Source organism: Cervus elaphus, chromosome 15 (assembly GCF_910594005.1).
Source record: "Cervus elaphus chromosome 15, mCerEla1.1, whole genome shotgun sequence".
In the NCBI taxonomy this organism is placed as follows: Eukaryota; Metazoa; Chordata; class Mammalia; order Artiodactyla; family Cervidae; genus Cervus; species Cervus elaphus.
Genome location: NC_057829.1, coordinates 56981896 through 57006365, shown reverse-complemented (window position 1 = coordinate 57006365; position 24470 = coordinate 56981896). Strand labels below are relative to the sequence as shown.

The window sequence follows — 24470 nt, the reverse complement described above, 5'->3', positions numbered from 1 at the left end:
TAAAAATAGTTCCTTCACCTCATCAGCCTTTTTGGAAGTAGTCCCACATCTGCAGGGTTCTAGTTAGAAGTGTGGATACATATGATAGAAGGCTCTTAGACACAATCTGGGATTGTCAGTGCCAGAAATAGTCTGTCCTTTTGACTACTCTTCAGCATACTTTTTTACTTCTTGCTTTGGGCAAAGAATATGATACTTATTATTTTGGGTACAGATAAGCTTGCATTTCTGAAAATTAAGCTTTACTCCATAAATAATTGGAGTTTCCACTGATATCTTGAACCCAAAGCAAAACAAGCAATCAGCAGCAAGATTCTAAAGGCAAAAGAAGGGACCTTCTTAAATTATATAGGGACCAAAGTGGAGAACCAAAGAAAGTATTTCATGCCTCTTTCTTATCCATTAGTGCACAAGTAACTGCTGAGTGTTAAAAAGGAAAAAAATGGAGTGTAGGCAGAGAAGGGTGGGAGGGCAGCAGTAAAGAAAGAAATGTTGGACTTCCCTGGTGGCTCAGTGGTAAAGAATCAGCTTGTCAATGCAGAAGACAGTGGTTTGATCCCTGATTTGGGAAGATCTCCACTAAGATCTACCTCTTAGTGGAGAAACCAAGCCCATACACCGCAACTGTTGAGCCTGTACTCTGGAGCCTGGGAGCTGCAACTACTGAGCTCACATGCCACAGCTATTGAAGCCTGAGTGCCCTAGAGTCTGTCCTTCTCAAGAGAAGCCACTACAATAAGCCCATGCACCGCAACTAGAAAGTAGCCCCCGCTCTCTGCAACTGTGCAGCTAGAGAAGAGCCCATGCAGCAGCAAAGACCTAACACAGCCAAAAGTGAATAAGTAAATAAAATTATTAAAAAGCAAAGAAATGATGAGTGCTAGCTCTTTGACAGATACAATGTGAGTAAAATGAATACTTAACTTCTTTCACCCTAATCTTCCCAGATAAGATCCCATTTTGCCAATGAGAATACTGAAGACTTCAAGAATAAATGAAGACAAGCCTAATTGCTGGTTAAATAACAGGTCCAGATTTAAGACACGATTTTATAGAATGTGATTTGAAAAAGAATTATACACACACAAATATATGTCTTTTTTTTTTTTTTTTCCTTGACTGCACTGCATGGCATGGGGGATCTTAAGTTTCCCGGCCAGGGATCGAACCCATCTCTCCTGCATTGTAAGCATAGAGTCTTAACCACTGGACTGCTAGGGAAGCCCCTGTATGCTCTTTAAGACATAGATGTGACTTAGTTTTCATTTTACTGTTTACATTCCTTTGTTAAAACACCTGTCATACTCTTATTTTAACTGGTTATGTCTCCCTCTACTAGTTACTTGCAAACAGGGACTAGGTTATAACATTCATCTCTGAATCACCAGGGTCTGGCCCTCAGCTTGTCATTAAAGGTTTGTGAGAAAGAAATTTCTCTCTGTAGCATCTGAAAATATCTGTGCCCTCTACCTCATGTGTGAATTTAAAGACATCTGTACCCTTCTTCATGTGTGAGTTAAAAACAAGTATTGGATTGGAAGGGATATTATAAATAATCTAGTTCAATCCCCTCATTTGTATAAAGGAAGAAATTTCAGGCACAGACTGGAGAGGTTAGATAATGATGTCCAGAAGCTGTTCGTTGATTGTGGTTGTTGAAGCACTTTTGCTTCTGGTTCTCAGTTTAGGGCTCTTCTTGGGTCCTTCAGCCAAACTTATTGCATTCATTCATTCAGTTACCCTCTGGGTTCCCACTTTATGCTCAGTGCTGAGGAAATGCCACCTTCCTTTCCACCTCCATGGATAGGTATATGGCCACACTTTCTAGAAACCAGAAGGAAACAGCTCCCCAAGATTTTAAGACTTAAGCTGGAAAATGATGACTCTAGCTGAGGTTTTTACCTAGTGTATCCCTTTTTGCTCATCTAGGCAGTCATTTTGTTATTCTGTTGCTCAAAGGGGAGGATAAGTGATCATTTGCAAAGCTGGATAAACTCTTCAGGACCCTGAAAATAATCTCTCATTGCTGTAGTTTGATTTGGTGTGGTTGTTGAGGTTTATGACTGTATTGCTTTTCTTTAACAAAAGCAAACTAAATCTGTTCTATAGTATTAAGTTAGGCCATGAACCACACTTCCTTTTAGGCTCATACTACTAAAAATAATTTGTAGGTGATGGTCTCCCATGGGCTTAAATGAAACACAGTAGAACAGTTTTTTCCTTCACTTAGTTTGTGTTAGCTCTCTGTTTTCAAAATGTTGTTGAATCTAACATCATGAAAGCACACAACCTTGGGTTAAAGGTTTTTTCATGCAGTTTTTCAAAAGGTAGTTTTAGTACTTTGGACACATTTTAATTTTTATAAAGTATATCTAATGTATGGAAAGAAAGTGAAGTCACTCAGTTGTGTCTGACTCTTTTGCGAACCCATGGACTGTAGCCTACCAGGCTCCTGCCTCCATGGGATTCTCCAGGCAAGAGTACTGAAGTGGGTTGCCACTTCCTTTTCCAGAGGATCTTCCCAACTCAGGGGTTGAACCCGGATCTCCCGCATTCCAGGCAGACGCTTTAACCTCTGAGCCACCAGGGAAGCCCCAATGTATGGAACTTAGTAATAATTATTAAAGATGCCCAATTCAATTAATTACACTGAAACTATAGCCTCCTTTTGATTTTTCAGGGAAATGTTTCTGTTGGTAGACTGAGCTCTTAGTGTCTTTCTCTAGGGAAAAAAATTTCTATTCATTTGAATAGAATATTCATTTGATAGTAGAGGCCAAGTGTGAAGGGTAGAAGGCAAAGTCAATTCACTTGACTCTTTCTTGAATTTACATTTTCAGTTCATTTGAGAGAAAATTGGTCTGAAGTAGTGGGGCATATACATTAAAGAATTATTAGGGAAAAAGGTACAATTTAATTAATTATGAAAACATATTAAACTTCATGTTGTCAAGTCATTATTCTTAATGAAAAGAATGACTGTGTATTATTAAAACTACCTGGAGTTTTGATTCATGTCATTAATCCATGGCAAGAAGCAAATGATATGGTTATTAACTTTATGAAGTAATTTTATGTATTATTTTGTTTTTATTTTTAGGACCGGAGTCGGCCCTATGACACTTTTAACTTGCACTCGTTGGAGAACTCCTTAATGGATATGATAAGGACTGATCATGAGCCTCTGAAAGGTAAACACTACCCTCCCAGTGGCCCACCAATGAGTTTCGCTGATATAATGTGGAGGAATCATTTTGCAGGTTAGGAATATTCATATGTCCATTCCTTGCTTGGTGTTTTAAACAAAAATCAGCTTTTTATTAATTGTGTTTTGTTTTTCTTTTTTGTTTGTTTCTTTTTGTTTGCTTCTGTAAAGCATTGTGGAATGTATTTAAAGTTGATTTTTTTTAAACCTGGGTTCAGCTACCTACCATAATCACGGTTGACTGCTTTAATCATAATGTCTGGCAGAAGCATGTGTTGGGTAGCTGAGGTCGTGGTTTATAGCATGAGACCAGAAGCCAAGTTTTCTGGGCTTTGTGTATTTGAAATCCTTGGCCGAACCTGGATTAATTCATTTAAATCCAAGTCTACTGCAAGGAAGTATGAGATTAATCTCCAAAGGCTAAGTCAGAAAACTTTGTAGAAAAGGGTTTTATTAAAATACAATCACTTTCCCAGGGCAGGAAGTATCACTACACAGTCTTTAAGAGCAGGTAGTGACACTTTGCATTCTTTAAGGCTGAACACAGGGAAAATGTTTTGGATAAAATATAAGGCATAAAGTCCCAAGGTCAGCAATATTAGGATTTCCTATTTTTAGAGCTCATGTCAATTCAGGAGAGGGGGTGATATTACATTCTTGATTACAGATAGTTCTTGTTATGGATTATAGGAGTTCTTGGGGGCATTATGATATTTTAAAATACTAAAATGAAATTTTTCTGTGGAAATAGCCATTGTACTTGGGTTGAGAGCCTAACTATCTGAAAACTGGAAGAGTCAGCCACAGGGACACTCATCTTATGTGAACCCTTATGTTCTCTAGAGTTGTGAGGAATGTGATCCCCTCTGGTTCTCTGCAGGCTCTTATATAGAATATGACTGGCTGGGGACGTGACAGTCATTTCCTCACGCCACACCAAATATCTATTTCATCATTTTCTTGTCACACTCATGATTTTCTGCTGCTTTCCTCAATTTCTAGTGAAAAGAAAGTAGTTAACAGGCTGTGAAGAAAATAAAAGATTTTGAGAAAAGCTATATTTTAAGGCCTTCAGAAGTAGGAAAAAAAACTGCCTCTCTTTTTGTCATTGTTATATTTAGTCACTGTTACCACATCTTTCTTCAGTAAAGATTAGGTACATGGTAATTTCACTTAGAAGTGAGAATGGTGTTAAAAAAAAACCACATAATATTCACAGACTGTTTTGTGTTTTTAGTATCTTCTAAGGCTACATTTGTCGTCCTTCTCTACCAGGAACAGCTGTAAGCCCATCCTATTATTCTAAAGAAGTCAGCCCTTGTTCTTTATGCATGTCTGTCTTGTCTTGGTCTGTATTCTTCTAGCAATAAAAGTTTATGAAAAGATATTAGATTATGGTCTATAAAATAATTTTCTAGAGTTTTTGTGAATATTGATTAAGCAGGAGCTGTCATGCTCTGTTGAGAGTAGCACTGCTAAAGTGCGTGGAGGGTACCGTATTGTGGACCAGGGTAAATACCTTATTCCACTTTTGGTGCCCCCCCACCCTTTTTAAATTTTTAATTGGAGAGTAATTGCTTTACAATGTTGTGTTGGTTTCTGCCATACATCATTGTGAATCAGTCATAACTATACATACATATATATATGTATATACATATATATATATAAATATATATCCCCTCTCTCTTAAACCTCCCTCTCCCTGGCCCCAACCCTGGGGCCCTTTTTTCTTATCTGTCCGGATACCTCTGCATAAATTTCTCTAGTACACTTGCAAATGTGAGGTTTCATCTGTAAAAGGCTTTTGAATTGTACGTTAAGATAGAGTGTGACCTAAGAAGCTGGAAGGCATTTAATATGTGCATTTTTACAGTCTCAATATGGTTACAACTTCACAATTCATACCACTCACAGTGATTTCCTATGAATGAACTACTTCGCATGGTCAGTTACATCACCATGTTATTGTCCCCTAGTTAGGGTGTTTGAACTTCCTGCTTCTGTTTTCCAACTGGGAGACTTTTACATATGGTTATAGCACCATGTGTTTGATCCTTATTACTTCTAAAAACATAATCATGATGCCAGCATTTTAAGGGAAAGATTTTCAGTAATTTTTTACTTTAAAAATGGAACACATTATAATAACGAAAAGATAATTTAAAAAATAAAAGAAACATTGTGATGGTGTATCTTTTCTCCCCCTGCATAATAAACACTATTTTTATCTGGCCTTTATAATTTATTGATAGACCTTAACTTTGGACTCTTAGGTTGCTTCTAGCTCTTTCTCCATTATAGGTAATGCTGCCATGAACGAGTTCTTACACGTAGCTTTTTTTAAAGATATATTCATAGAGAGGGTCTCTGAGTCAAAAGATGGAAATATCTAGGTGAATCAAGCTTTAAGAGAAAGGTGATAGGCTAGGGTACCTATCATGTGGCTTCTGTATGAGTCTGTCCAAAAACACTGCTCCTTATCTATCCTTTTCTTCCTCCTGCCGTTAGTATCCTCTTTTACTTGAAGACTATTTTGAGGCTCTCTAAATTCAAGTTAGAAAGTCAGTTGGTTTTTTTGTGTGCTTATTTGTTTTGGTATTTTGCTCTGGATCTCGGTTTTCTTTAGGAAAAAAATACATTCTCATTGTAAGAAATTCAAATGGTATGTAAAAAGACAAAAGAAAAGTGAAAAAACACCTGAAACTTACTACCTAGAGATAACAAAGATTATTATTTTTATTAAAATTTTTCCAGACATTTTATATTCTCTCTATAGGGTATGAAATTTCAACTCAGACTTTCTGACTTTTCAGTCATTCAAACCTGGGTTTGAATTCTGGTTCTGCCTTTAGTTGGCTATTGATCTACATAGATTAGTTAGCCTCTTCAAAGCCTTAGTGTCTTCATCATTAAAATAAAGCACCTAGTTCATAAAGTGAAGGTGAGATAAAGACCGCAGCAGTGGTAGTGGTGTGCCTCTGCCTGACTTAGGTAATAAAGGAAGTCTTTTTGTCCCCACAGTATTTACTCCTTCCAGCTAGGCTGCAGCTAAATGTTGAAGGCTTTTAAATGCAAGCTGTCAAAATTGTGACTTTGCCATAGATACAAGTAGTGATTACTGAAGGATAAGCATTCTGTCATTATAAAAAACTACCTAAGGGAGAAAGAAAAACAATCCTCCTAAGTTTTATTGGCTTTCCAAAATTTTTTATCTGAATAGTGTAAAAAAAATAATTAGGTAGGATATTACATTCCTGCAAAATGAAAGTATTTCATGATGTACATAAAGTGAACATGAGGAAAATAAGTTCACAGTGATATTTCATTGTATAAATGTTTTCAGTAAGAAATCCTTTTATTCAACTTTTCTCTTGAATCGGGGTGGGGGGAGAAGGATAACTGAGGCCTTAGTAGGAAGAGTTGTCCTCTGTCCTCTTTTCTAGTGGACATAGGGAATGCTAACTCTTCTCCTGACTATGAGAATTAGGGGGATTTCTGGCATCAAGAGAGTTAGGATTAGAGGTAAGGGAAAGGTTCATCCCTATACCCTCCTGAGTTGCTACTAATGATGAAACTTTACCTCGCATCCCATTTAGCCTGCATGTTATGACAGAGGAGTAAGCTTGGCTGGCTATTTGGGGGTAGTGCCTGATGAAACATTTAGCATTACACAGCCTTACAGAAAATTGGCTCCATTTCTGAAATGTTGAGGTCACCTTGTTTTAGAAAAAGTGCTCCTTCATTACGTTTAGTTGATTCAGAAAAGTATACGGTCTCTTTATTTACTTGAATTACTGTTCCAGTTCTGTTTTTGTACTACCTCCCTTTGGCCCATATCAGTCCGTCTTGTATAAAAGTTAGCTGATTGCAGAAACTGTTAGGGCACAGGTTCTATGTTAGCAAGAAGTGATTGTTTTTGTTCTACACAAAAGGGAAGACAATACATAGAAGTTGAGTGATTTTTTTTTTTTTAAGTAGGTAACTCCCATTAATTTGTCCAGTGACCCTTTTAGTATATCACTATAATCACCTGAGAGTAAGAAAAAGATTAAGGGTACTTAATCCTGGATATACCTCTGGAAATTTCTGGCTTTAATTGTGCTAGAGTACAGCCTGAAATGAGGCAATGTAGGCACAAAGAAATTGATAACATACCAAAAATTATTCACTGCTGGTATGCAAAGAAACTAGGATTTGACCTCAGGTTGAACCTCATTTCTTTTGCTTTGTGGTTCTTTGAAACATATTTTAAATGGTATAGTACCATACTTTTATAATTTTCCCTTAAAAGGGATTTGAAGCACCATTTTATTGTATTCCTACCTAATGTATTATTTTATCTTATAGATAGTTTTTTTGAGACATTGTCTCTAAAACTTTATTGGGAAAATTGGTAGGAAATAGAATCCAGTAGAATGTGCATTGTCTTATGTTTTCTAGAACACAGCACTCACATTCTGTTATATAAAGGTCTCGAAAGGACTTGACTTTTTAGAACATATGGGAATGATTAGAGAAAGATACAGCAGTTGTTCCCTATCTCCTAATGGTATTGCAGAAGTGAAGAGGTGACTTTCATAATCAATTACGAATTAACAAAAATTCCAGTTTTTACTTTGGACTTATATAAGTATAGGTTTAGTTTGACTCTGAAACTTTAAATAACAGTAGAGACAGTTTTTTATAACTAGCTTCTTAAATGTGAATGTGAATTGAGCTTATGAGACTGTGATTTTTACAGTCTGAATAACTGTATGTAACCCTATTCTCCAACCTTGCCCCCTTCCTCTCCCACCCCCATTTATCAGGCCTTATGCAGTGGGGAAAGTGGGACACAGTCTCAGATTTCCACAGCATCATTTAACTCAGTAAAACCAAGTATGCCTTCCAGTTTTCGAAACCTTATATTTTACACTATACTTAAAAGATAGCTAGCTGACAAGAACAGTTTAAAAATAGCAGACCATGGACAGGTGACAAAATGTCACGCTGGCAGCACCAGACTGCATTAACAAAAATCACCAGATGTCACACACTTGATTCTATTTTCACAGCTGATTAAACAGCAGTATTTGTTGGACAAAAGGAAGAAAAAAGAAATGGCCTCATCTGAGTTTGGAGTCAGTTTTTCTTTCGCTTTTGATATTTTCTCTCTCCTTCAAAATCCAAAATAACCATAAAACTTAAGGCATGCAATATATTAAATTTAAAAAATATTATAAAATAAACCTCATTTTAGATAAGAAACCTTTACACATATATACTCCTAAACTGGCAGACTATAAATCAAAATGCTAACAGAGCTCGTCTTTAGTTGATGATCTTGTTTTTTTCACTTTTCTGTATTGTCTCATTTTCTCCAGTGAAAATGTATTTTATAATCTAGACATTAATTTTTGAAGAGTAGAGAAAGTAGCTTAAAGAAGCCATAAGCAGTTTACTAAAAAGGATTTGCATATTGTTGGGAAAAATTAGATTACATTTAAGTAATTGATCATGATGGATTTGACACTGAACTCGAGTTTCTCATAAAATCTCTAGTGGATGATCTTGATCTAGAGATCATTAAAGTGACCTCGAATTGGCCAACAGTAGTAGGAAGGATACCAGAAAGGGCAAAAATTTTCTTCTTTTCAGCAAGTAGTGATACTTTCATTTACAAAACATGGCCTAAGGCTCTTGTTTTGCTGCATCTTTAGAAAGATTGAATTGGAAGTAATCAGTGTAGAGGATGATAATTAGAATCGAACTATAGACTTTCCTTTCAGCTTCATCTTTCCAGGCTGAAAAGTTTAAAGACCTGATGGAAAGAGTATAAACAGGATCCAACTTCTGGAGGACTACAGAGAGGGGTGCCCCTTAATGTTAGGGAACATAAGGAGTCCCAGAAACATAAAAACTATTATTTGATGTAGTAGTAATAAACTACACAATTCTTTACCATAAATGATTGTAGCACAGGAAATAGAAGTTTAATGAGCTAAATCTGGGCTTGCTTGGTTTTCTTGATAGCCCTTTATAGTTATGAAAACATTTAGAGAACATCCTTGCTTTATGGGAACAACACCAATATCTGAATATTCCTAGGTCAGAGATTGAGAGACCCTCTCAATGCGCCCTTTTCTTAAATTCTGATTGGCAGTGATTGTATTTTTTAGGGCAGATTTTTCAGTGACTGGTTGTTTGTTAAGTTTGAATACCTCAGAATATGATAAGTAAATCGTATCCACCTCCTTTTTCCCAAATAATTAATACATCTTCCACTCTTAAACCCCTGAGGCTATTAGTTGAAACATTTGATTCAGACTTGGCATCTTATAGGCCAGAGAGTAAATATTTTAGGCCTATGGGCCATATGGTTTCTGTTGCACATTATTCTTTGTTTTTTAACTTTTGTGTTTGTTTTTACAACTCTTTAAAAATATATAAATGATTCTTTGCTTGACGGCATACAGCATACAAAAACAAGCATCTAGCCCCCTGTTACTGTAAGAACAAAGGTCTGGACATAAGTATTATGTCAAAGGTCATTAACTAGTTAGTGATAGGGGCAGCACAGGAACCCTAAATTTTTGGCCAGTAATTGTTCCCCACTATATCTGTTATGTAAATTTACATCTTTCTTCTGCTCGCCATTTTGATCATTATGTTGCATTTTCAGCCGCTTTGAAATGTTTGTCTTTGGATTCTCTCTAAGCTTCAAGTTTATATACTACTTTGAATTCATTATTTTGCTGCTTGAATTTGAAGGGCAGTATAAATTGTTTAAATAAAATGTGTAATCCAGGGAGTTGGCATGTTTAAATTGGAATGCGGGAGATGCATTAAAATTTCCTATTACAATGGAAGCTTCTTTTTTGTTTTGGTTTATTTTATTTGTTGTTATTGAGACTTTGGCTTTGTTTTAAGATTTTTCATGTGTATGTCTTATGACTTGATTTAAAACTGTTGTAACTGCTGTGGGCTTTGATAGCATTGTTTTTAGCTTAATCTGTTTTAGTTTTTTGTAATGTTCATATTGTGCAATATATTTGTGATTATATTTAAGCATTCTTTTCTTTGTGCTTAAAACAGAATTGTTTTATGTTTTAGGACGCATGGGAATAAATTTCCATCATCCGGGAACAGATAATATTATGGCACTTAACAGTAAGTCTCCATATGAAATATTCTGTAAAATTAGCAATCAACAGCATGTAATTTCCACTTTCTCAGTTGTTCATTACATTTCAGCCTGCCACTGACTGCAGTGAAGACCATTATTTTATACCAGTGGCTTTCAGAGTGTGTTCTCAAAGTGTGATCCGTGGACCATGAGCGTCAGCATCATTTGGCAACTTAGTAAATATGCAAAATCTCAGTCCCCACTACAGATCTTCAAAATCAGAAACTTGAAGGATGAGGCCCAGAAATCTGTGTATTACTAAGTTCTATAGGTGGTTCTGATGCAGGCTAAAGTTTGAGAACTGCTACTGTGTACAAGGGACTGAAAAATTACCATCCTGGGAGCCATATCTGGCCCCCTGCCTGTTTTTGTAAATGGTTTTGTTGAAACAGCCACACCCATTCATTTATGGATTGTCTATGGCTACTATTGTTCAGGGCTTCCCTGGTGGCTCAGATGGTAAAGAATCCGCCTGCAACACAGGAGACCTGGGTTCGATCCCTGGGTCGGGAAGATCCCCTGGAAAAGGGCATGGCAACCCACTCCAGTATCCTTGCCTAGAGAATCCCCATGGACAAAGGAGCCTGGCGGACTACAGTCCATGGGGTCGTAAAGCGTCAGACATGACTGAGTGACCTTCACTGACTATTGTTCTACAATGGCAGAACCAGAAAAACCCTAAACTGTTTATTGTCTGGCCCTTTACAGAGAACTTTGCTGACCTCACTGCATACTGTTGCACTGGGGGAAGGAAGGAGGGCAGGACGAAGGCGGGAGATGAAAGGAGAGAGGGACTGGGCTAGAGAGTATGAATACATAGATCAACTTATTGTAACTCAGAATCTTCTCATTGTGGTAGATAGCCAACAGGTGCTGAATTTAAACTGGACATCAGGAGTCCCCCGTTAGTGGAATTTGCATAGGAATGTGTCAGTAGCTTTGCTGCTTAGTGATAGATTTGTCAATATAGTTGTTGGATTGAGCTCTGGAACATCAAAGCCTCATTAGTCAGAAAGTCATATTAAAACTGCAAGAAATGCTTGGCTGGCATCAACTCTCCTTCCTAGTGTCTATGGACCTAATAGCTTTTCAGAAGAACAGTTCCTAAATGGAAACTGTCCCTTGTCTAAAGGACAATACAAGCCATTGAATCCCTCAGGATATAAGTTTTCTTTTCCATCAAATGAGTGATATCAGGTTGTCCCTTCTCTTCCTCCCTGACATACAAGCTGACTCTCAGTACACATGGAAGGCATACTGGGTCAATCTACTGTTGTCTACAACATTACCTCTTTTCTTCTTGCTTGAGTAAGGATGGTGAAATGCCATTGGTGTTCCCTACAACATATTTAGGTTATCTCTAAAATATATATTCCATATTTCTCTTGGTTCTGACATGTAGCCTGCCTTCCAAGGAGCTCTGCTGAGAACCACTGGCGTTATTTGATAAGGCGGGTCCTAATTCGGTCCATGCGTTTGTTCTAAATGCTACTACCTCCTCTTTTTGGAGGTCTTGAAAACAATGAAAATTCCAGACTATCCACCTTTATTTTTTAATTTCTAGAAGAAAGGTCACTTTATAGTTAGATTCTGCTACCTCTAACTTTTATCCTAGAAGTAGGTATTTTAGGGTGAGGATTAATAAACATGCTTAGCTTGCTGAACTACAGAAATTTTGTGAACCTTTGTGAGAACACTTCAGTTAGACGATGGGATTTAGAATTGAATGTAAAGGGAAAGAACAACATGATAGTGTATCTGCTTAAAGGAAGACGTGTGTATTTTAGAAAAGACCTAATTTGCCATGGTATAAGTCTTCTTCTGCAAGAGGGAGAGGATGTAATTTATGATTTTCTGTGTAAAAAATGAAGCTAAAGGACACTTTTCTTTTTAAAAGGTTTTGATTCTCTTTGATTTGATTCTCTTTAATCTCTGCTTTTAAACAAGAGATTTCGTTTCTGTTCTTTCCACTTTGTACATGTTGTTTAAATCCCCCGTTTAGCCTTGAAATTTCCTCGTCTCTAAGAGAAAGAGATTGAATTAGGTCATCTTAATGATTGCTTTCAGAATGAAGATTCTGTGATGCTGTAATATTTTTTAAAGTACCAAAAGGGTCATTTTGTCAATATCTGTATCAAATGTTGATGAATTATGCATATTTACAACATTATGGCAGATACCAGGGCACATCCATCTTCAAATGACTATGGGTACTGCCCTGTAGGCTCCTGAGAGTAAACCATAAAAAAAACCAGGGTTTGACATTTGCATTACTTACTGTCAGTTTGCTTTCAAAGTTGACTTCAATTTGAAATGCTAAGAATAAACAAAATATTCTCCTTGGTAGATACTTATGAGGTCTACAGGTTTTGACATATTTGCTGTGATAAACCTTTTTTTCCCCTTGTATAGTTGGACCCAGCCCACCTGGTAACTTGTATATAACATGCACAAACACACATGTGTATTTTTTGTCTTCCCTTTTATGCCTAAAATTTGTCAGCCTGGCAGTTACTGTCCTGTGACTGATCTGTACTTATTTTCCCTCAACCTTCATGTAGATGAGGTCACAAATCAGATTGAGATGAGGTCACATATCAGTAAATCTTTATTAATTCAGAATTTGTGATTATTCAAAGAGGCTGGGTTGAAGTTGAACTATATTTTCAGGCCAGAAGGGACTGGCTGAGAAAATTAGAGAGAGTTTAGTCAATGGTTAAATTTTTTAAAAAAGGAAATGTAAGTCAGTTGTAGTTTTTTTTATTACCCCTGTTTGCTATGCAAAATTGATGCTTCCCAACTTTGTTCGTAACACTGCCGTGTGCTAGATCTTCAGAAAATCTCCCATTCTTTTACTTTCTTGATCTTGCTCAAACCCAACACTCTCCTGAAGGTACCGTGTTGTCATGTTTCCTGACTTGAGGCAACAGAGAGAGGTGTCCTGGTGAGCATTTTCATATCTCATTTCCACTCCCCAGCTTTGAATAGGCCAGGTTCCCATTTTGGGGTATTCCTAGTGCATGTCTTCCAGCTGTACCTTCCTCTCAGAATCACCACTGCCAATGTCGTCTAGAAGCCAGAAAATGGAGCTTGGGAGAAGAGGGTAGCTATAGAAAACGGTAAACCGGTAGACATTTAGAGTGTGGAAAGACTGGCAGTATTTGTGGAATGCCAGAGAGTCTCCTGATTTTTCCTATTCAAGGCTATGAATCGGGACTTCCCTGGTGGTCTGGTGGTTAAGAATCCACCTTATAATGCAGGGGATGCAGGTTTGAACCCTGGTCAGGGAACCAAGATCCCACATGATGCAGGGTGACTGAGTCCATGCCCATGTGACACAACTAGAGAGCCTGTGTGCCACAATCAAGGCCCAGTGCAGCCAAGACAATAAGTAAACAAATGTTAAAACAAATAAACAGACAATGAATCTAGTAAGAATTAGCTGACCAACCACTGGGGAGGAAACTTAAGAGACACATCTAAATTTTAGCTGGTCCCCAAAATGATAGTCCTCAAAATCAGAGAACTACAGAAGCAGAGATGGGAAGATTCTGATCCGTCGGTAAGTTCTGCCACTTGTCTGGTATTTCCAAGATATAGTTTGTTTTGAAACAGTGTGCCCCTGCCTTTTAAGCTGTTCATGTATTTTTTTTCTTGTTTTTTTTTTTTTTTTTTTTTTAGTTTTTTAATAATTCTCTCTTTTCATCCTCTTTACCCTTATACCAAAAACACTGCAAGTTTGCATAATGTAGTTTTATTTTTCCTTCTTTAGAAGGAAGGAGACTACTGAGAGTGCTTCCAGCTATATATGTAGTAGTTTTATCAGCCATATTTTTTTCTAACAGTTAACCTAAGCTTGTGTGTTTTCTTTGGTGTGTTTGTGTGTGTGTGTGTGTGTGTGTGTGATTACACTCTAGGTATAGAGTGTATACCTAGTTTTTAGCAGTTGTGGATTTATAAGGGATTGATACTGCCTTGGTGCTTTTTCCTGTTACGATGATCCTCAGAAAAGGATATTGGTGCCTTCATTATCAGTCAAATGAACCAAAGTTATGGTCAAATTAATGTTCAAAACCAGAATGCCTGGTGCTGTGATTTACTCTAGGAAAGTCACTGCAGATCACTGCCAAGTATATCCACTTTGTTCCTTTTGACTGGTCAGCTGCTGTTCTTTCAGGTAGAAAACCAGCTTGGAAAAACAGTGAAATACCGGAAGATGCCAGATGAGTACATTAGAAACGGGAAATAGTATGGCTTGGTGGTGGTTTAGTCAGTCAGTCATGTCTGTCTCTTGAGACCCCATGGACTGTAGCCTGCCAGGCTCGCCTGTCCATGGGATTCTCCAGGCAAGAATACTGGAATGAGTTGCCCCTTCCTTCTCCATAGTATGGCTTAAGGGACAGTGTCACTCAGCTTCAGGGAGATACCTTCCAAGCAGGCTAGGAGGCTTGTGAAACATGGAGATGGAGCAATAAATTAGCATAGTCAAGAAAAGCATTGTCTAGAATCAGATCTGGTCCCACCTTATAAGCTATGTGACTTTGGGGCCACATTCTTACCTTCTCTGCCTCTGGTTTCTTCACCTGTAAAATGGAGATAGTGATCACTAGAGTGGCTGTATATAAATCTTTTAAAGTTTAGTGTAGCCGCCTTGTATATAATGCTCTGGTGAACTGCTGTTGTGATTGCTTGCATCAGCTTCATGGCTGCCTTTTAGGATTTTCTTTTCTTTGCATGTTAGACTTCCAAAACATATCTTACATTGGTTGTACTTAGATAGATGTTTTCCTAATGGAATTTAAGGCAGCATGCCTACAAGTCACTCACAGGCTAGAGTGTCTGTCCTTGGGTGTACTACATCTCTTTTTGTGTGAAGTTTTTTTCTACATGAAATGCTACCTGCCTCTGTCCCATGACCGAAACATGCACCTTCCTTGGGGCTTAGAGTTGCTATACCTTTCATGATGTTTGGCACTTTCAAAGGTGCTATACAGTGATATTTGGAATGTAAAATGGGAGAGCTATTTTAGACAGCAGTTTGGCAGTTTCTTAAAAAGTTAAACATAACACACCTACCATAGGATGCAGCAGTTCTATCTTAGTATTGACTGATGTCCACACAAGGACGTGTATGTGAATGTTTAAAGCAGGGTTGTTCTTAATAGCCAAAATTAAAAGTAATGCATATGTCCCTCAGCTGGAGAATGGATAAACAAATTGTGGTATATTCACACAGTAGAGTTTTATTTAGCAATAAAGAGGAACAAATTATTGATTCATTCAGCAACATGAATGACTCAAAATAGGCTGAATTTTAAAAACTAGAATAATATAGCATTCTAGAAAGTGAACACTAATCTATGGTGAGAGAAAATACAGCAGCTTTAAGAATATTTTGAAGTAATATCATCCCCCTTTTTTCAGAGAACAAAACTGAGGGCTTAGATCTCAGAGGAGTTGTATGATAGGGATGGCTTCTGGTTGGCAAGTCTATGAATCTCCTAAGTATCTCTTTAATTAAACCAACAAGAAGACAGTTATGATACTCTGAGTACCTCATTGTTTTTGTGAGATTTAAATGACGTTGGGCACATGTACAAATAAGGTATTAATATTGGTATGTTTGGAAAGTAGAGAGCATAGTCTTATTTAGAATAGAGGGCTTTTTTTTTTTTTTTAAAGACAATAGCTCTGTAATGTAGCATAGGTTCAGTTTTATCTAAATTAAAAATTTTCATGACATTCATTGTTTGATATTTCTCACCTCGTGACTAGAGTCTGTTCCAGGTTTTAAGAGGTGAATAAGAAATTTGAAGTGTCACTTTCCTTCTGACAGGGAGAAATCATTGTTTGCCATCACTCTTCCTTATCAAACTTTTGAAAACACTGATAAATTGAGGCGTCCCATAATAAAACTTTGGATGTTTGAAGACCTAAATTAATATATTAAAAACAAAACAAAACATTGATCTGCTTGAGAAACTCTGAGGTCATTTATAGCTAACATGTTATACAGCTGACGCACCAAGAAACCTGGAGGTTAAGATTATGTTGCCTTCCACTTTGCCCTCGTTATTAATGCCTTGAAAATATTTTTGAAGACTCTGCCTCTATTTCTACTTGAACTGAGGGCAGCCAGCGCATTTGTTGAATCAAAAGGGGCAATGTAAAAGGGTTTTGGTATGAACTTTTTGCTGGGCAGACTCCTCTTCCCCCTCCCTTTCGTTCTCTGTTGGGAGTGATCTCCTTGGGGAGCAGCTCAGCTGAGAGGAAGTGGCAGAGAGGGAGCGGAACATGTGATGCTTTGATGCTAAAGTGGGAATAAAGCCAGGTTTGCTAGAATTTCAGATGGAATTTTCCAAAATTTGAAGAGTACATTGTATTTCTGCTCACCATGAGTGGATCTAAGTAGTGGGGTTTTTTTTTTTTTTTTTTTTTTTTTAAGCAGAGTAATAAGATAGTGAAGGAATTATTTTGAGATTCTCAGATTTAAAGATACTGTCTTTGAGTATTTTGAACTTTTAAAAGACCAGCTCCCTGTTTCTATCTGAACAGATTTAGAAGTAAAATTAGTATATAATTGTGGAATGAATATATTATAAATGATGACTAATTTAAAAAGCAGAATAGTAATCAGAAGGACATGTAATGATCTATATCTTTTAAGCATTCAAAATTCAAACTGTTTTGCATAGATGCTGCACATGAACATGGTAGGGATCTAAGGACATTGTTGTTTTATTTTGAGCTTCTCATTTAACAAATGGGGAAGCTGAGTTTGAGACTGTGTGGTTGTATGTTAATGCTACTGCTTTCTCAATTTGTCCCATCCTCTCCTTGTAGGAAGCTACTGTTTAGGCACAAGGGGCTCACCCGGTTGCTCAAGGGGTGGGATGGGGTAGAGGGTGGGGGAGAGGTTCAAGAGAGGATTTATTGAGCATACATTTATTTATGAGGCATGAGGGATAATATACATATGTCCCTTCAAACAATAAGTTTGAGAAGGGACATATGTACACTTATGACTGATTCATGTTGTTGTATGGTAGAAGCCAACATGATATTGTAAAGCAATTATCCTCCCCATTAAAAAAAAAAGACTATGAATTGGCTAGGGTGACATGATGGAGCCAGAACCTTCTGCCTTCAGGTTGAAGATGATAAACTTTGCTTCAAATAATTCGTTGTTAAAAGTGGTTGTATTATTTTCATACTAGTTTAACACAAACACAAATTCAGTGTTTCTGGAAAAATATTACTTGTTACCTCATTTATGCCCTGAATGCTCAATAAGTCCTCTTTTCCCCAAACAGAGTGATATACCTAGTCTACATGGCCTGGCACTAAATATTGTAAAGAAGTGAAGTCTGAAATATTCTTGACTTACTTTGCTGGGTTTTGGAAGAATTTCTCTTCCAATGTATAAATATGTCTCAAGTATCAGGATTTGGGTGCTCTAAATGAAAAATAAAGATTCAGGAAACTGAAAATTTACCTGCTTTCCACTGTGGATTTCCCTATCTGCTTCCTGCACTTCGGTCAGCAATAGAACCTGGACTTCTCATTTATAACACTCGTCACCCTTGCAGTGAACTATTTAATGTTGGTATTTCCCTTTAATATGTACTCTTTCAAGAGGGCAGAGACTGGCTTCTGTTCATAGCTGTTTGTTGGCTTCCGGCGCAGTGCCCAGTCCGTGGAGTTGGTACTCAGTCTGCGAGACTGGAAGAGGGGAAATGATATATCAGTTGTTCAGTCGCTCAGTTGTGTCTGACTCTTTGTGGCCCCATGGACTGCAGCATGCCAGGCTTCCTTGTCCTTCACCATCTCCCAGAGCTTGCTCAAACTCATGTCCATTGAGTTGGTGATGCCGTCCAACCATCTTGTCCTCTGTCATCCCCTTCTCCTGCCTTCAGTCTTTCCCAGCATCAGGGTCTTTTCTAATGAGTCAGCTCTTTGTATCAGGCAGCATCAGTCTTCCCAATGAATATTCAGGATTGATTTCCTTTATGATTGACTGATTTGATCTCCTTGCAGTCCACGGGACTCTCACGAGTCTTCTCTAACAGCACAATTGAAAGGCATCAATTATTCGGTGCTCAGCTTTCTTTGTATCCCAACTCTCACATCCATACATGACTACTGGAAAAACCATAACTAGACGGACCTTTGCAGGTAAAGTAATATCTCTGCTTCTCAATATGCTATCTAAGTTTGTCATAGCTTTTTTTCCAAGGAGCAAGCACCTTTTAATTTCATAGCTGCAGTCATGATATCGCAGACTGTGAAAAACACAGTATAACAGCCTTAGAGAATATCTAGTCCACCTTAATTTCTTCCTAAAGATTTCCTTTAACATGGACTTGCCTGGTGGTCCAGTGGTTAAGAATTGCCTGCCAATGCAGGGAACAGGGGTTCAATCTCTGGTCCAGGAAGATTCCACATACCGCAGGGCAGCTAAGCCTGTGCGCCTCAACTGCTGAAGCCCACGTGCACTGCCACAGGCGAAACCACTGCAGTGAGAAGCTTGCACACCACAACTAGAGAAAGCATGCACAATGAAGACCCCACACAGCCAAGAATAAATAAATAAAAACGTTGCTTAAAAAAAGAAAATATTTTTTAAAAAAGATTTGTTTTGACTGTCCTTTTGGAAGATGGTACTGTCATGTATGGATCTAGTAATTAACAGTTCATAGAGTGCTTTCACAGACCTCTCTCTGCCTTTGAAATGCTTTAAATGGTTTGCAAGACATGGTCAAAATTTCATGTTTCACTCCAGAATTATTCTCCTATCCAAGCAAAATATGGCTCTGTGATAGAGCAGTCTGTGCAGCTGACTGCAGGTTTTAAGATAAAACTGGAGACTTCAAAGGATTTTCTAGATTTCAGCACGTTTTAGGAATACCCTCTGATTTGTTTCCTTCTGCTGTTGGGGCCCGTTGATAGAAAACAGAGAATTGTGGTCATTCATCTCTTTATTGCATCCTTGTTTTAAACATGGCAGTATCTTCATTTTCTGGAACTTGCTGATGTCATGCAGCCAGCAAATAGCCATCGATGGCTTAGACACACAGATTGTTCTGCCAACCAGTCCTTTAATCCAAAAAGAGCAATGACTTCTGTCCTTTTGGGTTTTTCCAGAAAGATCACTCAGGTTTCCTTTAGTAGCAATGAACTAAATAATGCTTTATTGATGGTAGAGAATTAGTGCATTTCTGAAAATGATCACTTTTACTTTCAGAACATAGCCTCTCTTGTTAGTGGCAAGAATTTTAACACATTGTCACTTAAGCCTCTGGTATAGGTAGACTGTGAGTCTGAAACTTGAATGAAGACTTAGAACGCAGATGATCTGGAGGGAAAATTTATTACCCGAAACTTTGCCTTCTCTTTTTTGTTAGCCTCCATGCATGCACATACCGTTGTTATATGACTGAAGTTGTTGTTCCTGTTGTCTTGTTTTTCCAGACAAATGTAGTGGAAATAATGCAGTTGGGAAGGACCAGGCAGATCTGGGCTTAAATTCTGGACCCATCACTTACTTGTTTCCTTGGGAAAGTTGCCCGTGTTTTTTTATTTTAAGTGGACATGTTAATCCCTTCTTTACTAACAATAAGGTTAAGTATGCAATGCTCGATTACCAAACCTGGAAAGAAATACACACCTAACAGATGTTAGTCTCTTATCTTCCCTCTTCTACCCATTTATCCCCCTTTTTTCCTTTTGGGTTAGCAGTAATTCTTAATCTTGGCTCTATAATCAAAATGGAACCAAAGGTGGCACCAGGGAGGGGAATGAGCTTTTCTCTGTGGTGCCAGAGTTCTTCCCACATTCTCAGGTCTGTTCTTTTCCATAACTTTCTTCCATGAAGGAGCTCTCCTGCCCACTTGAGAGGAGCCTTGTTGGTAGGGAAGAGCCAAAGAGGCCAAGTAAGGGGCCTGGGCACAGCAGCAGCTGTTTTCGTCCACCCTCTCCTTCCTCTGTATAAATTTCCTACGTTATCTGGGGATTCAGACGTGTAGAGTTGGCAAGTGTTGGCTGTCCTGAACAATCTAAAAGTTGAGTGAATAAAAGGGGCCTCATGAGATTTTGGCATAGTGAAGATGCTTTATTGGCAACATATGCCAGATATTTGGGTGCATGCCGTAGGCATTTTCAGCCCTGACTTTGACAGACTGGTCTATGTAAAATATAAAATACTCTGGTATGTGATTAGGATCCTCAGAACTTTGCTTGATTTTCCAGCTTTGGGGGAGGGCAGTTGGTGTGCCATTTAGCAATGTGCTACTGAAATTAAAAGGAAGTTGGTAATAGTTACTCCCATGGAAAGCTCTTAGGCCACAGGTGCGAGGGTGCAGGGGTGTCAGCTGATGCCAGCTCATGTGCATGTCCACGCGCTCTAACCAATGATGGCAGTGACGTGCAGAGATTCTTTACCTAGATTTGTTTCCACAGAAATCTTGTCAGATGATCAAATTTTAAATGATCTTTCTCTGTTTCAGTGAGAAGTTTAAGACATGGACCTGGAAGTTCTGACGTGATTACTTTGATAGCATGTCACTTATTGAGAGGTTTAATTAGTAACTTATATGGTAAATGTAGTTTAGAATTTAATACGAGGTGTGCATGGACACTGCGGGATGCAGCCTTGAATTTACCATTTTGGACAGGATAGGAAAAATAATAGTGGATAGAAATAGAAAGGGGAGTTAGGAGTTCCCTAGGAAGTAAAAAAGAACAGATGTTAAGATGTGGGTATCTAGATCCTTATGTTAACTGGATAAGTGATTATATTATAATGATACTATCAGAAGAATAGTTGAATTGGTGTGACTGGAATATATGAGTCTGATGTGTGGAATAGTGGGAATGAGGATCTGCAAGGTGGTCAGAGGTCAGATGGTGAAGGGGTTTGGTGTTTGTTCTCCTGAGAAGCCTGGACAGACAAGTATTGTCTTACTGGAAAATTCGGTTTATCTGAAGGAGGATGTTAAGGGTGATGTGGGGTATGGAAAACTGTTTCTTATGAGGAATAGCTAACTATAACTTCACTGGAGAAAAGAAAACTAAAAGGAGATGAACTAATGATCCTCAAATAAGGGGCTGGTGTCTATGGTTAAGAATAGTAGTGAGGCAAGTATAAGAAAGAACTTTCTAACCAGAAAGAATTGTCCCACCATGGAGCATAAGTCTCCAGTTTTCAGTTATGTTCTCCGGAATCCCTGCACCTGAGGAGATACTTTAAGGACCACTATGGAGAGGAATATCTAAGAGGTGGGGCTCTGAATCTCCATGTTGCTTCACCCTGAACAACTATGTTCAGGGAACAGATGTATTTGTTAGGATATGTTTGTTGGAGGAGAGAGGATTCTGCTAATACTTAGAATAAAAGCTTGGGGGAAAGATGACTCAAGAGACTGAAGTGAGCCTCTTTTTTTTTTTTTTTTTTTAACCTTAGCTCTTTTTCTTTCACGTTAATTTTATTTTTGGCTGTGTTGAGTCTTCGTTGCTGCTCAGGCTTTCTCTTGTTGTGGCTGAGTGGGGGCTACTGTCCAGCCGCGGTGTGGGGGCTTCTCATTGGGGTGAATTCTCTTGTTGCGGAGCACAGCCTCCAGAACACAGGCTTGGTAATTGTGGCACATGGGCTTAGCTGCTCCTGGGCATGTGGGATCTTCCTGGATCAGGGATCGAACCTGTGTCTGCTGCATTGGCAGATGGATTCTTTACCACTGAGCCAGTAGGGAAGCCCATCAAGAATACCTTGATGAAGTTATTCTAGCAGAACCAGGGAGAATATCTGTGTTGGTTATAGAAGTAATTCCTCTTTTGTTTGGAAGGTTGATTAAATATCTATAAGTTTCCTATAACATTTTGTAAGCAATGAGACAGAATATTATGGTAGTAATAGCACTACCATATTAGTGAAAACTTGAGTGAGATGTCTCTTTTTATTCACCTTGGATTATGAGAGGAGCTGGAGGGCTACAATCCATGGAGTCGCAAAAGAGTTGGACAAGACCTAGCGACTAAACAACAACATAATACCAAGAGCAGACTCTTGGAGGATGAGAAATTTGTGGAAATCCTAAAGGGAATTTTTGTGTATTTTCAGGGCCTGTACAGGTTTGAAATACTGGCTGTTTGATCTTGGTGGTTAGGAATAAAAGCTTTGCAAGTGTCCACTGACTGATGTATTACTTTACTAGGGATCCTATAACAAATATCATAGACTGGGTGGCTTAAATAAAAGAAATTTGTTATCTTGCAGTTTTGGAGACTGCAGGTCCAAAGTCAAGGTGTTGGCAGGGTGGTTTTTCCTGAGGCCTTTCTCCTTGGCTAGCAGATGGCTGCCTTCTTGCTGTGACCTCACATGGCCTTAACTCTGTGCATCGGTGCCCCTAGTATCTCCTCTTCTTGAAAGGACAGCAGTGCTTGTGGATTAGGACCTTACCTTTATGACCTTATTCAACTTTAATTATCTCCCTAAAGACCCTGTCTTCAAATACAGTCACATTGCTGGTTAGGGCTTCAACCCTTGAATTTTAGGGTGAATGGATTTCAGTTCCTAACAACTTGTAAATGAATCAGTTGTACTATTTCCATACTATGGAATACTACTCAGCAATAAAGAGAAACAAAACACATGTGATAACGTATGAATCTCAAAAACATTATGCTAAGTAAAAGAAGTCAAACACATTGATTTCCACTTATATGCAGTTGTATGAAGAGCAGACAAAACTAAGAAAGTAGATTAATGGTTGCCAGGGCCCATGGTTCAGGGGATAAGATAACAGCCAAAGGGCACAGGAAATGTTTTAGGGAGATAAATTGTTCTGTATCTTAATTATGATGGTACAAGTTACATGGCTGTATATGATTACCAAAATGGATCAAACTGTAAACTTACAGTGGAGGAGTTTTACTGAATATAAATAATACCTCAACTTAAAAGAGAAAAAGAGTAAATGCTTTAGAGCCAGTGTGAACCTGAATTCCATCCCAGCCCTGATGTTTATGTAGCTGAATAACTTGGACCAGTCATTCTCTTTGGGCCTCAGTTTGCCCCTCTGGAAATATACATTATGGTAGTTGCTTTGGGAATTAGAACATAAGCATTTAGCATATAGTGCCTGGATCACAGTAAATTATTAGGTTGTTATATGGTATTTCTTTTCCTTTATGAAGTATGTAAGCAACACTAGTATTATACTTGCCAGTTATTAGTGTTTTTTTTGAAAAGATTTTTCTGAGAAAAATGGGTAGGAGTTAAAGAGAAAAGAGTAGGAAGAAGGGATTTTGAAACATGCAAATACTTTATGGGAATGTAGCAGATGAAAATGTATCCCATCCCTTCAGGCATCATTTTAGCTGCTAAGTTTATGAATAAATTGATCTTTTCAGTTATAAATTGCCAGATTTGAAAGTTATTGAGCTAAAACTCTCACCTGCCAGTATAAAGACAAAGATAGAGGCAGTGCATTCGTGGGACAAACTCCATCACTCCTGGTCTTTGGGAATTTACAGTCTTAACTAGGAAAAGGGGCATATTTTTATACTAACTTTAAGATCCTAACCCATCTTAGGTAGATTTTTTTTTGCATGACTAGTACTTAGATGGAAGCCAAAAGGGAGGGACCGTTAGATGTTCTAATAGAATTTAAGTTTGAATATTGAAATGATATTAAAAAAATAAGTTTACAAGGTGTTCTTAAAAACTGATTTTATTGCAAGTAAAGGAATTAACAGCTTGTCCCTGTGGTCAGCAGTTTTGACAGATCTTTCCAAGACAGTTAGTAAAATGTTGTGTTAAGATCTTTGTATCTTGTTTGTTTTCCTAAGTATAGCATCTCAGGGACTCTACTTAATTTCCTGAAATGGGTGCGTGCTACTTTGATCCACAAAAGAAAGAAGATAGAATTCTCTCCTACCCCCCTCATGGCATGCACAAGTGTTTTTGAACCTCTATAGTTGAATCTGTATATGATGTTACTTTGCTGTAGAAACTTCAGCAACTTTGGATGAATCCATGGAGATGAAGATTTAGTTTAAATTTTAAAATCAGATCACAGGTTGTCCTTAGAGAGTCACGTG

General features: G+C 38.0%; 1 protein-coding gene across 7 annotated transcripts in view; it reads left to right on the top strand.

The window, feature by feature from the left end:
• Positions 1-24470, top strand: part of CPEB3 (cytoplasmic polyadenylation element binding protein 3) — a 191094-nt gene that overhangs the window by 77246 nt on the left and 89378 nt on the right. For 5 of the 7 annotated variants that reach the window (XM_043926632.1, XM_043926630.1, XM_043926631.1 and 2 more), the window contains exons 3-4: positions 3101-3260; positions 10301-10357. In XM_043926632.1, the coding sequence (XP_043782567.1) occupies positions 3101-3260; positions 10301-10357 (217 nt within the window). The remainder of the gene's footprint in view (positions 1-3100; positions 3261-10300; positions 10358-24470) is intronic. The other 2 variants (XM_043926634.1, XM_043926633.1) reach the window with 1 other exon arrangement.